This window comes from Mauremys mutica, chromosome 2 (assembly GCF_020497125.1).
Source record: "Mauremys mutica isolate MM-2020 ecotype Southern chromosome 2, ASM2049712v1, whole genome shotgun sequence".
Lineage (NCBI taxonomy): Eukaryota > Metazoa > Chordata > Testudines > Geoemydidae > Mauremys > Mauremys mutica.
This window is the reverse complement of record NC_059073.1, coordinates 77,826,115-77,842,011: the sequence shown is the minus strand read 5'-3', so window position 1 is coordinate 77,842,011 and position 15,897 is coordinate 77,826,115. Positions and strand designations below refer to the sequence as shown.

At 47.0% G+C, this 15,897-nt stretch overlaps 1 protein-coding gene across 4 annotated transcripts in view; it reads right to left on the bottom strand.

The window, feature by feature from the left end:
• Window positions 1-15,897, bottom strand: part of CCDC178 (coiled-coil domain containing 178) — a 362,747-nt gene that overhangs the window by 224,568 nt on the left and 122,282 nt on the right. For all 4 annotated transcript variants that reach the window (XM_045006035.1, XM_045006037.1, XM_045006036.1 and 1 more), the window contains one exon: window positions 14,294-14,407. In XM_045006035.1, the coding sequence (XP_044861970.1) occupies window positions 14,294-14,407 (114 nt within the window). The remainder of the gene's footprint in view (window positions 1-14,293; window positions 14,408-15,897) is intronic.

Genomic DNA, 15,897 nt, shown 5'->3' with positions numbered 1-15,897 from the left:
TGTTTTCATGGACAGGTGAAGCAGCAAACACATAGCTACTGGCTCAAAGGAGTACTTCACAAGGTAATTAAGGACAAGGTTCAAGTCCCATACTGGAGTAGGTTATATGATCTATGGAAAAAGATTAATCAGTCCTCTGAGGAAAAAAACGGTTACTTACCTTTGTAACTGTTGTTCTTCGAGATGTATTGCTCATATCCATTCCAGTTAGGTGTCCGCGCGCCGCGTGCACGTTCGTCGGAAGATTTTTACCCTAGCAACACTCAGTGGGTTGGCTGAGCGCCCCCTGGAGTGGCGCCATTACGGCACCGGATATATACCCCAGCCGACCCACCCGACCCTCAATTCCTTCTTGCCGGCTACTCCGACAGTGGGGAAGGAGGGTGGGTGTGGAATGGATATGAGCAACACATCTCGAAGAACAACAGTTACAAAAGGAAAGTAACCGTTTTTTCTTCTTTGAGTGCTTGCTCATATCCATTCCAGTTAGGTGATTCCCAAGCCTTACCTAGGCGGTGGGGTTGGAGAGAGATGTGGCGGAATGTAGGACCGCCGAGCCAAAGGCTGCATCATCTCTAGATTGCTGGACCAGAGCATAGTGAGAAGCGAAGGTATGAACCGATGACCAGGTTGCCACACGACATATTTCTTGTATTGGAACGTGAGCCAGAAAGGCGGCTGATGAAGCCTGGGCTCTGGTAGAGTGGGCGGTGAGATGGCCCAAGGGAACATGAGCTAAGTCAAAGCAGGTGCGTATGCACGCTGTCAGCCACGAGGAGATCCTCTGCGATGAAACGGGAAGACCTCACATCCGGTTGGCAACTGCAATGAACAGTTGGGGGGACTTGCGGAACAGTCTTGTCCGATCTATATAAAAAGCCAGCGCCCTACAAACATCGAGAGAGTGAAGCTGTTGCTCGCGTGAGGATGCATGCGGCTTCGGAAAGAAAACCGGGAGGAAGATGTCTTGATTGTTGTGGAAAGCCGAAACCACTTTTGGGAGGAACGCTGGATGCGGACGTAGCTGCACCTTGTCCTTATGAAAAACAGTATAGGGCGGGTCCACCATGAGCGCTCGCAGTTCAGAGACCCGCCTAGCCGATGTGATGGCTACCAAAAAGACTGTCTTCCAGGACAGGTACAGCAGCGAGCAGGTGGCCAACGGCTCAAAGGGTGGAGACATGAGCCTGTTGAGGACCAGGTTGAGGTCCCAGGTTGGAGTCGGGTGACGTACGTGAGGGTAGAGGTGCTCAAGGCCCTTCCGGAATCTAGCAGTCAATGGATGAGAGAAAACTGTGTGACCACCCTCGCCTGGGTGGAAAGCGGATATGGCCGCTAGGTGCACCTTCAGTGAGGACAATGCTAGGCCTTGCTGTTTCAGGGACCAAAGGTAGTCAAGGACAACTGGGATAGGGAGCTCCGAAGGGCAAGCGCTGCGCGCCCGAGCCCAGCAAGAGAAGCGCTTCCACTTGGCTAGGTAAGTAGAGCGAGTGGAAGGCTTTCTGCTGCTCAATAGGACATGCTGCACAGGAGCAGAGCAGCACAACTCCGATTCGTCTAGCCACGCAGGAGCCATGCCGTGAGATGGAGGGCCGTCAGGTCTGGGTGACAGAGATTGCCGTGATCTTGGGTTATGAGATCCGGATGAAGCGGCAGAGGAATCGGACTAGCTATGGAGAAACGGAGGAGCGTGGTGTACCAGTGCTGTCTGGGCCACGCTGGCGCAATCAAGATGAGATGTGCTCTGTCCTGGCGGAGCTTTATCAGGACTCTGTGGACTAGGGGGAACGGGGGAAAAGCGTAGAGCAGATGACGATTCCACGGCAGGAGGAATGCGTCCGACAGGGATCCCGGTGACAGGCCTTGAAAGGAGCAAAAGTCCTGGCATTTCCGGTTTGCTCGAGAGGCGAATAGGTATATCCGGGGAAACCCCCACTGTTGGAAAATTGCACGAGCAACGTCCGGTCTCAGCGACCATTTGTGACACAGAAAAGATCTGCTCAAGCGATCTGCTAAGGTGTTCTTCACGCCTGGGAGGAAAAACACCACTAGATCTATCGAGTGGGCTATGCAGAATTCCCACAGTTGCATTGTCTCCTGACAGAGTGGAGAAGAGCGAGTTCCCCCTTGCTTGTTGATATAATACATGGCCGTTGTGTTGTCCGTAAAGACTGAGACACAACGGCTGCAGAGTTGGTTCTGGAACACCTGGCAGGCGAGGCGTACTGCGCGTAGCTCCCTGACGTTGATGTGAAGCTTCAACTCCTGCGATGACCAGAGGCCCTGCGTGCGAAGGTGGCCGAGGTGAGCACCCCATCCGAGGGACGAGGCGTCCGTCATCAGGGAAAGTGAGGGCTGAGGCGGATGAAATGGCACCCCCACACACACCTGGGATGGGGCCAGCCACCAGTCCAGGGAGCGAAGGGTGCTCTTTGGAACGGTGAGCAGGGTGTCTAGAGGATCCCTGTTCGGGCGATACACGGAGTTGAGGCATGTCTGGAGGGGGTGAAGGCAGAGCCTGGCGTGCTTGGTTACGTAGGTACATGCCTCCATGTGACCCAGGAGGCGAAGGCAAGTACGGGCTGAGGTCATGCGGGAGGTCTGAAGCCCCTGAATGATCTGTGTGAGGGCCTGGAATCAAAGCTGAGGAAGGTAGGCCCTGGCTAGAGAAGAGTCCAGGGTCGCTCCTATGAAGTCTAGCCTCTGGGTGGGCGTTAAGATGGACTTCTCCACATTGAGCACCAGGCCCAGCCGCGTGAACAAGTCTCTGATCACGGCTACATGCTGCTGCACTTGAGTCTGCGAATTCCCCCTGATGAGCCAGTCGTCTAGGTAGGGAAAAACGCAGATGCCGCGCCGATGAAGGTGGGCGGCGACGACGGCCATACACTTCGTAAATACCCTTGGGGCCGTGGATAGGCCAAAGGGAAGGACCGCAAACTGGAAATGAAGGTGACTGAGTGTAAAACGGAGAAAACGCCTGTGCGGTGGAAAGATGGCGATGTGGAAATAAGCGTCCTTCATATCGAGGGCGGCATACCAGTCTCCAGGATCCAAGGCCGGAATGATGGTCCCCAAGGAGACCATGCGGAACTTCAACTTTATCATATATTTGTTGAGGCCTCGCAGGTATAGGATGGGCCTGAGGCCCCCTTTGGACTTGGGAATCAAGAAGTAGCGGGAATAAAACCCTCCGCCTCTTTCCATCTCTGGAACCTCCTCTATCGCTCCCATAGCAAGGAGCGTCTGCACCTCGTGTAAGAGGAGTTGCTCGTGAGAGGGGTCCCTGAAGAGGGAGTGGGAAGGAGGGGGTGAAACGAATTGGAGGTGGTATCCACGTTCCACTGTGCGGAGGACCCAGGCATCGGAGGTCAGCCGAGTCCACGCCGGGAGGAAGTAGGAAAGGCGGTTGGAAAAAGGAGGGAAAGGATCCTGAGTAGGAACTGGTAGTCCGTCCCCGGGCGCATCTTCAAAATGACGACTTCGGACCCGCCGGTGGCTTAGAAGGAGCGCGGCTCTGGGACGGCTGGGGTCCAGGCTGCCGCCTATGTCCCCCTCAACCGCGTCACCGACCGGAGTCTTGCCTGTATCTGGGCATAAAGTAAGGTCGGTACAGCTGGGGGCGGAACGGATGTCGCTGGGTCACCGAGGTGTGCATCCCTGTTATCCTGTTATCCTGTTATCCTTCAGGCTTTGGAGCCTGGGGTCTGTTTTCTCGGAGAACAACCCTTTGCCGTCGAAGGGCAGGTCCTGGATTGTATACTGCAATTCTGGGGGAAGATTTGAACTTTGCAGCCAGGAGATGCGGCGCATGGTGATGCCGGAGGCCAGGGTTCGGGGTCCTGAATCGGCCGCGTCCAAGGAGGCTTGCAATGATGTACGGGCCACCTTTTTACCTTCCTCCAGGAAGGCCACCGACCGGAGTCTTGCCTGTATCTGGGCATAAAGTAAGGTCGGTACAGCTGGGGGCGGAACGGATGTCGCTGGGTCACCGAGGTGTGCATCCCTGTTATCCTGTTATCCTGTTATCCTGTTATCCTTCAGGCTTTGGAGCCTGGGGTCTGTTTTCTCGGAGAACAACCCTTTGCCGTCGAAGGGCAGGTCCTGGATTGTATACTGCAATTCTGGGGGAAGATTTGAACTTTGCAGCCAGGAGATGCGGCGCATGGTGATGCCGGAGGCCAGGGTTCGGGGTCCTGAATCGGCCGCGTCCAAGGAGGCTTGCAATGATGTACGGGCCACCTTTTTACCTTCCTCCAGGAAGGCCGCGAACTCCTGGAGCGAGTCGTGAGGTAGCAGTCCTGGAATTTTGCCACCTCCGAACAGGTGTCGTGGCAGTAACGGCTCAATAAGCCCTGCTGGTTAGCCACTTGCAGTTGTAGGGCGCCCGCAGAGTAGACCTTGCGGCCGAGCAAGTCCATCTGTCTTGCGTCTCTAGACTTAGGGGCTGGGGCTTGCTGCCCGTGACGCTCTCTGTCGTTGACTGATTGGACAACTAGCGACGAGGGGGGAGGGTGGACATACAAGTACTCATACCCCTAGAGGGTACCATATATTTGCGTTCCACCCCCTTGGCTGTGGGAGGGATGGAGGCGGGTGATTGCCAAAGGGTGTCAGCATTAGCCTGAATGGTCTTGATGAATGGCAGAGCCACCCTAGTTGGAGCGTCTGCCGATAAAATGGTGACAACAGGGTCCTCCACCTCTGGTACTTCCTCTGCTTGGAGGTCCATACTCAATGCCACCCTCCGAAGGAGGTCCTGATGGGCCCTTAAATCTATTGGAGGAGGCTCTGAGGAGGAGGACCCCGCTACTGCTTCATCCGGGGAGGAGGATGAAGAGATCCCCGGGACGATCGTGTCGTGCCCAGCCTCTGGGTCCTGGGACGGCTCCTGTTCAAGAGGCTCCGGTGAAGACGGGAGGGGTGGTGGTGTACCTCCGTCTCAGCTGGGGGGCGGCTTACTGTAGCCTCTAGGATACGCGGCTCTGGTGGAACTGCGTGGGTGGAAGGCAGTGGAGCACCTTGGGCCTGATGGTAAGCCCAAGGAGTCCAAAAACCCCATTGTCGAGGGTCTTGGTCTGTGTATCGGGTCTCCTGGAAGACTCCCGAGGGCACCTGAGGGTCATGCTCGTCCACATAATAACTGTCGGCCTGTGATGATACCGACGCATGTCTGGAGGGCCACGGAGGAGCGGAGAAGCCTTGCGCCGAGATGCCGACTGATCTCGTTCCCCTGCGTTCTGGTGACCAGTGCCGGGAGGCAGCGCGGCAGCGAGAGCGAGATCGGGACCTACGACCAGCCCGGTGCCGGGAGGTCGACCGTGATCTCCCGTCGCGGTGTCTAGAATGGCTCCAAGAGGCACGGTGTCCATAGCGGTACCGGGATCTGGAACGGTGCCGCGAGTGCCGAGTTGGGGAGCGAGAGAACGACCGGTGCCGCGAGTCTGACCGGCGCCGCGTGGCAGAGCGGTGCCGGGACTGCGAGCGGCGTTGAGATCGACGCCGGGAAGGAGATCTTCGTCGGGACCGGGAGCGTCCGTGTGACCGGGAGCGGTGCTGGTCCGACTCGGTGCCAGACGGTGGTTTGAGCAAGGACGGCTTGCCAATAGAATGGAGCGCCCACACCGGCGGTGCCGGGGGCGGAGGCACTGCCGAGTCCGTCAAGGGCGGCGGTGCCGCTGCGAAGGCCTCTGGAGTCGACGGCATTGGGAGCTCTACCACGGCGGGTGCCGGGGAGGACACGGGTTCCGGACTCGACAGTCTCTGATGGACCGGAGTCGACGGTACCGGCAGAATGGTCGGTGCCGGAGTAATCTGCGCCGCGGCAGGTTTCGGTGCCGGGTGGTCTGATCGGGGCACACTCTGCGGTGTCGAAGCGGGCGGGGCCGAGGCCTTCGCTTTTTTCGCCTTCAGCGAGAGGGAGCGTCTCGTGGCTGATTTTGGTGCCGACGGCGCTCACGGTTTGTGCAGAGAAGAGTGGCCCAGTGCCAAGGAGGTGCTGAAGCTGGAGGGGTTAAGGCTGCCTCCATGAGGAGCTGTTTGAGCCTGATGTCTCGCTCCCTCTTGGTGCGCGGCTTGAAAGCCTTGCAAATGGGGCACTTAGTAGATAAGTGCGACTCTCCCAGGCACTTTAAACAGAAGTCGTGTGGATCTCCTGTTGGCATAGGCCTGTGGCAGGCCGAGCACGGCTTGAAACCCGGGGAGCCGGGCATGTGCTCCAGTCCCGGGCGCGGGAGAGGGGCTAATCCCCGAACCCGCTAACTAATACAACACTAAAAACTACTAAATAACTAATAAAAACAAAGAACTGATAAGAAGATAACTAACTGTACAAATTCACAAAGAGAATAACTATGAGGAAGCTAGGGAAGTGGAGGTCAGCTAAGCCGCACTCCACTGTTCCAACGACCGACACGGGCGGTAAGAAGGAAGTGAGGGTCGGGTGGGGTATATATCCGGTGCCGTAATGGCGCCACTCCAGGGGGCGCTCAGCCGACCCACTGAGTGTTGCTAGGGTAAAAATCTTCCGACGAACGTGCATGCGGCGCGCGCATACCTAACTGGAATGGATATGAGCAAGCACTCGAAGAAGAACTTGACATTGTGGGGTGAGCAAAAATTGAAAAACCTTCCACAGGCAAGCAAAAGGCTGTTATAGCTGTGATGGGGTCCCTGGAGTGCAACCTGGACTGTAGGACTGCTGAGCCCTCCAAACCCACCACCCTGGGCTGCCTCTCACATTGTGATGCTGATGTCAAGCTACAAGCCTCTGGCAGGCACTGCACTTATACAGACATCCACAGGCAGGGACACACCCAACTGAGTTATATGAATGATTTTCCAGTCACTTATGAACCATCAATAGGGACGCTCCAGCTAATTCCTCCCAGCTCTCTAGTCTTGCAACTCAGAACTGTACCATCTTGCACTGGTTAGAAACCTGGTCTGTGTAAATTCATTACCTAGTTCACCACCTAGTTACTGAAATCAAACTCATTTATCATAGGCCACCTCACAGCCATCAGATTGTAACTTTTAGTCACTACCAACCTGTATCATTTTGCTGACAGTAAGCTAGCTACTATGCAATGCACTACCAATCCAGGGTGTTTACTACCCTGACCAGAGGGGCAATAGACTGTCCCCTGAAAAAGTTTCCATGTATCAGGGGCAGGGGAGGAGACAGACTTTGCAGCTGTCATTTCATATGAACCATCCGCAAGGCTGCGAAACACTCTGAAAATAATCTTCACCTTATTCATCAACAGCTATAGCTTTACCTCAAAGGGAAGTGGACACACACCAGCCTTTGTAACCTGAGCAGATTTCCCAAGCACTGTAGACAAACTCACTGGTAAGGATAAAATGTTAAAATATGTTTATTAACTAGAGAAAGATAAATTTTAAGTAATTATAAGTGATAGGCATAAAGGTCAGAGATAGCTACATTAAGAAAATAAAAAGCAAACACACATTCTAAAACCTAAACTTTTAGTCTAAGCAAGAGTTGAAACAAACAGCTTTTCTCACCCTGTCAGATGGTATAAGGAGGTTACAGTTCCTCAATACACAGGGTGGGACCACCTTCCAGACTGGGGCCAAACTTCCCCAGTTCAACATCTTTTTCTTGCAGACATTCTTTCAGGTGCTGAGATGAGGGGGGAGAGAGGCCAACTGATGATGTCACTGTCTCTCTTTTATACTTTCTTCCAGCTTCTAGAAAGTTCCTTGCTGTGATGTGGGTAGCCAACCCCGCCTGGTGTACGTGCCTTCTTCTAGAAGCCTCAGGGAGAATGGACTGTGTGTTGATGAGCCATTGATAACCATCTGCCCGGTGATGGCTACTCTTTTGTTGTAACTGAAAGGCTGGCCGTGGGCATTCCCAACCTCACAATGTATTTTAGTAACATATATAGCAATACTTCATAACTTCACATACGATAGCACATACAATTCAACATGATATTAATGTTCAACAGATTAAGACACTTAAAATGATACCTCACAAGGCATAATTTGTACAAAACACATCATAATAATATCACAGGGTACTACTCTGAGGTACAGAGTGTCACAATAGCCACCAAGTGAACAATGATGGAACTCATAGTGAAACCTGATCTTTTTAATTCTAGCAGGTAGCCCAGGATGGTGGAAAGAGAAGACTGAACAAGAGAGAATTAATGACAGGTACACCATTAGTGAAATCTCTTCCATTTCTGAAGGCAAGTATTTATCATAGATATCTTTCTGCTGTTTAACAACACCTGCTGTACCTCTGTTGAATAGGAAGTCTCTATACCAGAGAACCATCTAAGAGCCACACCTGGAGTCACAGAACTTCCAATTTGGGATGAAGTGCCTGAGTATCCCGAGACAACAGGAAGCAACTGATTGGAATGGTCAGTAGTGGATGAGAAGCAGGTCGAATCAGTGAAGGATACTAGCTGTGTCTCAGCCAAGTAGGTGCAATCAATACGACCTTATCCTTGTCTTGCTTGATCATGCTGAGAACTTTTATGAGCAGTGACATTGGTAGATAAGTGTAAAGAAGACACCTTACCTGTGAAATAAGAAAGGCATCTCTTAGTGACTGAGAATCAAATCCCCCTCTTGAGTAATATTACTTGCACTTTGTGTTGGTGATGGTGGCAAAAAGTTACACTTCTGAAATTTCCCAGGTTAGAAATATGCTGTTGACTACTTGTGAATCCAACTCTGGGAGAACTGTCTACTGAGTTCGTCAGCCATGGTGTTCTGTATACTCAGGAGGTAAGAAGCTGAGATGACTATCTGGTTGGCTATGCACCAATTCTAGAGTTTTATCTCCTAAGCATATAGTGAGGGGGAGCACGCCCTCCCCTGACAATTGATGTAGAACATGCAGACTACATTGTCTGTTGCAATCTTGAAAGATTTGACTCAGACCAGTAGAAAGAAGTGAGTGCAAGCCTTCCTGACTGCTCTCAACTACAGATAATTGATGTTCAGAAGACTCTCATGGGTCTTAGATGGTATGTGGTCTCAGATGCACTCCCCATCCTGAGGGATGCATCTGATGTAATAACGATGGTAGGAAGAGCTTGAACTAAAGGAATGAAATGAACTCCTATACATTATTCTTCCACCAATTGATTGAGTCCAGAACCCGATGCTTGTTCAGTATATAAATTGTCCTGAGCTATTCCAGGAAACAGGAGATTTAATCTGGTGTATTGGGCTATGAAGATATGACCTAATAGCTGAAGACAATTTCTTGACAATGTTTGAGGACTTAATTGAATTCTTGCAATGTGATTTTTCAAGTTTGTGAACTTGTCCACACGTAGGTAAACTCTGGCTATCACAGCATTTCGAAAAGTTCCTATAAAATCTATCCACTGAACTGGGGTCAAAACAGACTTTTCGAGATTGAGTTGAAGGCCTAAACTGTGGAAAAGAGACCTTGTAATTGGTTAAGATTGACCCCTGAGAAGCCAATCATTGAGATGGGGGAAAACAACTATACCTAGTCAAGGTAGGTGGGCAACTACAACTGTGATGATCTTAGAGAATACTCTTGGACAGAGGAGAGTCCAAAAGGGAGCACATGGTATCAGAAATGATTGCGGTCGACTGTAAAATGAAGAAACTTCTTGTGAGAAGGGTGAATTGTGACATGAAAATATGAATCCTGAAGACTTAAAGTCACAAATAAAATCTCCAGACGCTAAGAAGCAAATTACAGCTGCAAGGGTCACCATCCTGAATTTCTGCTATTTCACATCATTGTTTGGATGTCTGATGTATAATATTTGTCTCCAGCCTCCATTCTTTTTCAGGAACAAAAAAAATACTTGGAATATAACTCCTTTCCCCTGCACTGGACTGGAATTGGTTCTATAGCTCCTAAGCATAGAAAGGAAGTGACTTCATGTCTCACCTACTGATTGTGAGATGGGACCCTGAAAAGAGATGGGGAAGGGGGCTGGGATGGAGGGACGAAAATGGATTACATTGAATAATTGATATTACGACTTCCAAAACTCATTCGTTGGATGTTATTTTTTTCTGTGCAGGTTGAAATTAGGAGAGGTGTTATCCAAAGGTGGGGAGGATGATAGGATAGCACAGCTATAGATTCTTGTGGATGGATGATCTGGACTCTTGACCAAGTCATCAGAACTGGCAACTGGATAAAACAGAGGGTTGGGATGAGGTAGGTGTTTCAGTTTGTAGCTTCTTTTTAGAGAACCGAGGACTCTTGGAAGGTGATTCAGAGGATCTATGGAAACTAGATAAATGAACTGGGTAAGATCTCTGAGTTGTCTGAGACCTGCTAAATTTTCTTTTATTTGCAGGTATATAAATCCCAAGGGATCTACGTGTGGCCCTCAAATCTTTTAAAGCGTGAAGAAAGTCATTGGTAGACTCAGCAAACAATTTGAGACCATCAAAAAGGAAGTCCTCAACAGTACTCTGCCCCTCTTTATGAAGCTTGTTGCATCACAATCACAGTGGAAATGGACTGTGCTGCAGTATCAGCTGAATCTAAGGAGGCCTATAATGATGTTTCCACTAAGAGTTGAAAAAGCCCTTCATTTATGATGGCCTTAAATTGCTTGTGGTGCTCCTCTGGCAAATGCTCAATAAAGGTGTTAAATTTACTATAATTCAGATAGCCATATTTTTACATGAATGCTTGTTGGTTAGCTATTCTGAATTGCAATGTTGCAGAGGCGTAACTCTATGACCAAAGACGTCGAGTCACTTCTGATCTTTGTTGTAAGGGATAGACTTAGCACTGTGTTGTCTACTGCATTCATTAACTGTCCACAACCAGGGAATTTGGTGTTGCGTGTTAAAATAAAAACTCTGAGTCCTTGGCTGGAACATAATAGTTTTTTTGTTAGCATGTTTACAGATGATCTTAGCAGGCTCTAGCAAAAAACAGGGAGGGCAACATGTACATAAATGTCCAGGAGTTTATGATGAGAATCCTGGACGTTTATAAAGGAATATGAAGCATAAGCAATTAGTTTCTTCAGCTCCTGGATCCATCTAAGGTCATCTGCCATGGAAGGTGGTGGAGGCATTACAACCTCATCTGGCTATGATGATGAAATATTTGTGTGAGGTGTTGCCTCGTCTGTCCTTACCTCCTGCTCTCTCAAAGATCTCCTCCAATGGTTCAGGTTGACACAATGGGACTGAAGACAAAGAAAAATGGTTCTGCCTATGCTCCTTATGAATGTGTTTTGGGGCCCTTATGAACTGTTGGTGATATAGGGCCCAGGGGTCCCAATAAGGCCACTGTGGGGCCCACAGGGCATGGGAGGAGGCATCTTCTGTTGATCATAACAAGTAGACAAGGGTCAAAGTCATCTGTCCTCTCAGAATGGACAGGAGAATGTTGTATCACAGAATAAGCAAGAGAACCATATACAAAAATCTGTCAGAAGAGTCATTGTCAACATATTCAAGGGGAGGTGATACTTGTTCACTCTGGATAGTCAAAGTCGGTATAGAAAGAGGTCCCAATGAAAAATGTGGAGTTGATAACCCAGAAGATTTTGGTGCAAACAGATGTCCAGTACCATTAATGGGGACTTTGGCTCATTCAAGACAAGGTCCTTTGAATACAAAACTCCTGCAGTGCCAATGGTATGTAGGCAGGAGTTAAACGAGATCCTGTGGAGGCCAGCTTCAGTACCAAGTTTGGTATCTGTCTTGAGTGTGTGTGTGTTACAGACCCTGAGTATTTGGTATCAGAATGTCCAGGGTCAGATTCAGCACTATCAATGCAGAGCTATAGGATAATGGCATAGCTACTGGGGATACAAAAGTGTCTGATGTGACAGAATTCTTTGGCACAGAACTTCTACTGGTATGGATATGACTACCCAAAGACGAAGTTGTCTTCAGTACCATATCCTCTTTGGTAGTAGTATGGCTCTTAGAGGACACTTTAGATATCCTCAGAGTACTGGAGCCACAGGAAGCCTCAACAGAACTCCCTTTGGGACCTGAGGGCTCCAGAACATTTTTCTCAGACAGTGACCGAGACGTCTTAGAAGGAGATCTAGGACTCCTACTTTTCTCATCAGTACCCAGAGACTTAGAATGTGAAGCTCCCTGAACTGTGGATACTGAGGCAGATGCTGGCTTCCTTGAGAATTTCAATGACCGAAACCCAGAGGTGGGTGGGGTGGCAGCAATAGTATCCCCTGAGGCTCTTAGTGACAAGGATCCTGAAGTAGATGAGGTACTAAGTGTGCTTAGAGGCCGGGATGCAAGGCAGTTCTCAGAGCTCAGGTCGGAGACCAGGCTTAGGACTTGCTCAATCATCAATAATTTGAATTTGATCCCTATGATTTTTTTTTGAGATCTGCTTTTGAAGGAGGAGCAAGTCTTACACTTACTCAGGATATGGGTGTCCCCCAAACAGCAGAGTCACCAAGAAAGTTTGTCATTGACCAAGATAGCTGCCTGGCAGGAAAGACACTGCTTAGAGTCTAGGAATCCTCTCATACCACAGAAAAGAAGTCTAAAACCACCCCTCAATCAGGAAAAAAACTAATAAAAGGGGAACAACAATCTCAACAAATGGCTAACTAACTATACTATACCAAGAACAGCCTGAGTAAAGGGGGCATGCTTGATGCTCTATCTCAGGCCAAGGGTTGTTGAGAAGGGTCAGAGGGTAGTTTGCTCATACAGCCCTATGCATTCTTGACATGAGGCATGAGGATGTGCAGGGCACATGTGAAGGACAAACAGACACTGCTACTGAAAATCTATGATCAAAGGTGCATGGAGGCACATGCACACCTGAAGTGAAGCATCCATACGGACACTACTCAAAGAAGAATCCCCTTTATAGTGGTCTAAAACTCCTGTTGCCCTCCAGAGCTATAAGATACCATATCAAACTAAGTTTGTGATATTTTTACATAGGATTGCTGTTACTGACTCAAATCTCTGGAGATGTCCTCTCAGAAAATAATGTGCTGCTCCATTCCACATTACATTCTGTGGCATACCCCTCCAACTGAAACATCACCTGAGTGGTGGGTTTGGGGACAGCAGATAGTTGGACACATATCTGCAAAGGAAGTGTTAGCATAGGAAGGGAGTGCCCTGAAGAACAGTGCAATCACTTGACCTCTGTATCAATGTCTCTGCTGCTTAGGTAGATCTCAACTTCTGCACATTTGTTAAGAGGATGGAGAGAGAAATTCAGGGCAGGTCTACAATACAGCTGGGATCGACCCTCTGAGATCGATCCACCGGCGGTCGATTTAGCGTGTCTAGTAAAGACCCACCAAATCAACTGCAGATTGCTCTCCAGTTGACCTCTGTACTGTACCCCCGACAAGAAGAGTAAGGTAAGTCAATGGGAGATTTTCTCCCATCGACCCCCCACGGTTTAGACCCCGCAGTATCTTGACCTAAGATACGTTGATTCCAGCTACGTGAATAATGTAGCTGGAGTTGCATAGCATAGGTCGACTTACCACAGTAGTGTAGACATAGCCTCTGTCTTCACACTCCAAAGGGAGCACGCTAAAAGAATCAACATTGAGTTTCCTGGTCCCTAATGTAATTTTTTTCTGTACAGGGGATGAATTTTTCCCTACCAAAACTACAATATACACGAAATAAAAAGGCTACTATAGTTAAACCAAAAGCTTTTTCTCTTTGTTTACCTATAAACTATATGACTCATCCTTGATACTATGATATCTTACTTAGTTTTATATGCTACACAAATGAAAGGATAACAATAATAAAAAGAGTCCTGAAAAGAAAATGCTTATTTCTTATACCCGCTTGTAATCATATTTATATAAAATGTGGTGTTCAGTAATAAAATGCTACATAATTCTCTTTGTGGATTATACAGTTTAGTAACTAATATAGAAGATGTAAGCCATCATTTACAAGAAGATGCCATCTGCTGAGCAAAAGTGTAATCAGCAGGCAATTTCTATTACAGCCAAAATCTTTTTCTTCCTTTATTGATTTTCTCCATTGCTTTCCTAAAGCCCCCTAAGCAATCTGAGCCAGTGTAGCAAATGAAGAAAGCATAGGACTTCTCAATGACCCCAATATCAATTCTGCTTTGTACTTTACCCTGTCTCAAGGCTATGGACCTGATAGGTTAGTTCAAGCAAGAGACAGAAAATAGTATATACAGTATGTGTACACATACACATTCAGAGCAACCGAGTTGAAATGACAAGTTAACCTTTGGAATTAGGCCTAATAAATTTGCAGTTTTAAAACAACTTGCAGATATTACACTATTCACCTGTATATCAGTTAACTGATTCTTCACGGTACTCTTTTTGTGCTCCAGTTGTTGTTCTGCTTGTTTCTTCTGTTCATCTAGTTTTTGCATCCTCTGATTCAGATTGTAAAGTTTCTGGAAAATATATGCATAGACAGATGTGTTAGTATTCAAAAGTAATTGTCCTTTTTCCTTTGGGAAATTATAAAACACATTAGCAATTAAATACTTTTCTTTAAAAGTTCCATTTAAGTTCATCTTTAGTTTCACTTAACAATTTTTTCATCTAGTTCACTTAGTAGCTACATTATATATTCATGTGTATGCATTCAGAAACACTTCAAACTATATAAATAGCATTTTAAACACACCCACCCAACTATGTTGATTCATATATTGTATTCTGTCACATAGCAAAATATCGCTGTTTCACCACTGATTATAAGCAAATTCCTTTCTTCCCAGTGGCTCTATGAGTTTATTTTGCCAGCTAACAAATAGACTTTCTATGTTCAAAACAGAGAAATGAGGTGGGTGAGGTAACATCTTTTATTGGACCAACATCTCTTGGTGAGAGACAGGCTTTTGAGCTTACCCAGAGCTCTTCTTCAGTTCTAGGTAAGCTCGAAAGCTTGTCTCTCACCAACAGAAGTTGGTCCAATAAAAGATATTACCTCACTCACATTATCTCTCTAATATTCTGGGCCCAACACATTTATAACAACACTGTTTTCAAAATATGTGTTCTGAATGGCCTACATGAAAATAGCATAAGGGAGGCAAGAAATACTTATGGTTTAATGACTGTGAACTAACAAGGGAAATAGTACTTAGGAGAGCTACTAAGAAACTGTGAGAAGAGAAAGAATACCATATTGGGATTTCTCATTTTTACATCATTCACTAATCCAGTGTGTTATTAATTAACATATCCAGAAATTAGTTTTTTAAATATCTGTTTTACTAAACACATTTACATCATTGGTATAAGTTCAAACTATTAAATGACAGAAGTAGTTATTGTACATTACTCTATACGTATACAAAAAATATACAATGATAAAGTTATTCAAAGTGTTTTCTTTGATAAATTATGAAATTATGTATCATATGTAACTAACAGCATTAAATATAGCTTTCACATTCTGATTCACTTGCAATACTTTCAATTTTTAATCAAAGAGTTTAAGTTCTTCCTTGAAATTACTAACATTTTTTTAATATTATTCAGATACAAACCTGCTTGTGCAAACATTGTTTCCAACTTTTAAGACAGAAACAAATATACAGCTAAAGACAAGGATATATAACTCATACCACACCCCTCAAGATCTCCAGAAGACTAATGATGTGATCTTTGTCACACTGTTTCTACTAAATTTTACTTTGGGAAGGGCTAACAACATTAATCACTGTCATTAACATGTTGTTTTGAAAATACTATTAGCTATTAGAAATATCTTTTTGTAGTTTTATGTAGCAGTTGTGACTTATTATACCTGCATCACAAATAAACGATCTCAATTATTTTAACATACTTAAAAAAATTATTCTACATCTGAGTGATTGGATAGTTTAAATATTGGAAGAAGTGTTCCATAGGAGCTAAACAGAGAAGACAAAAA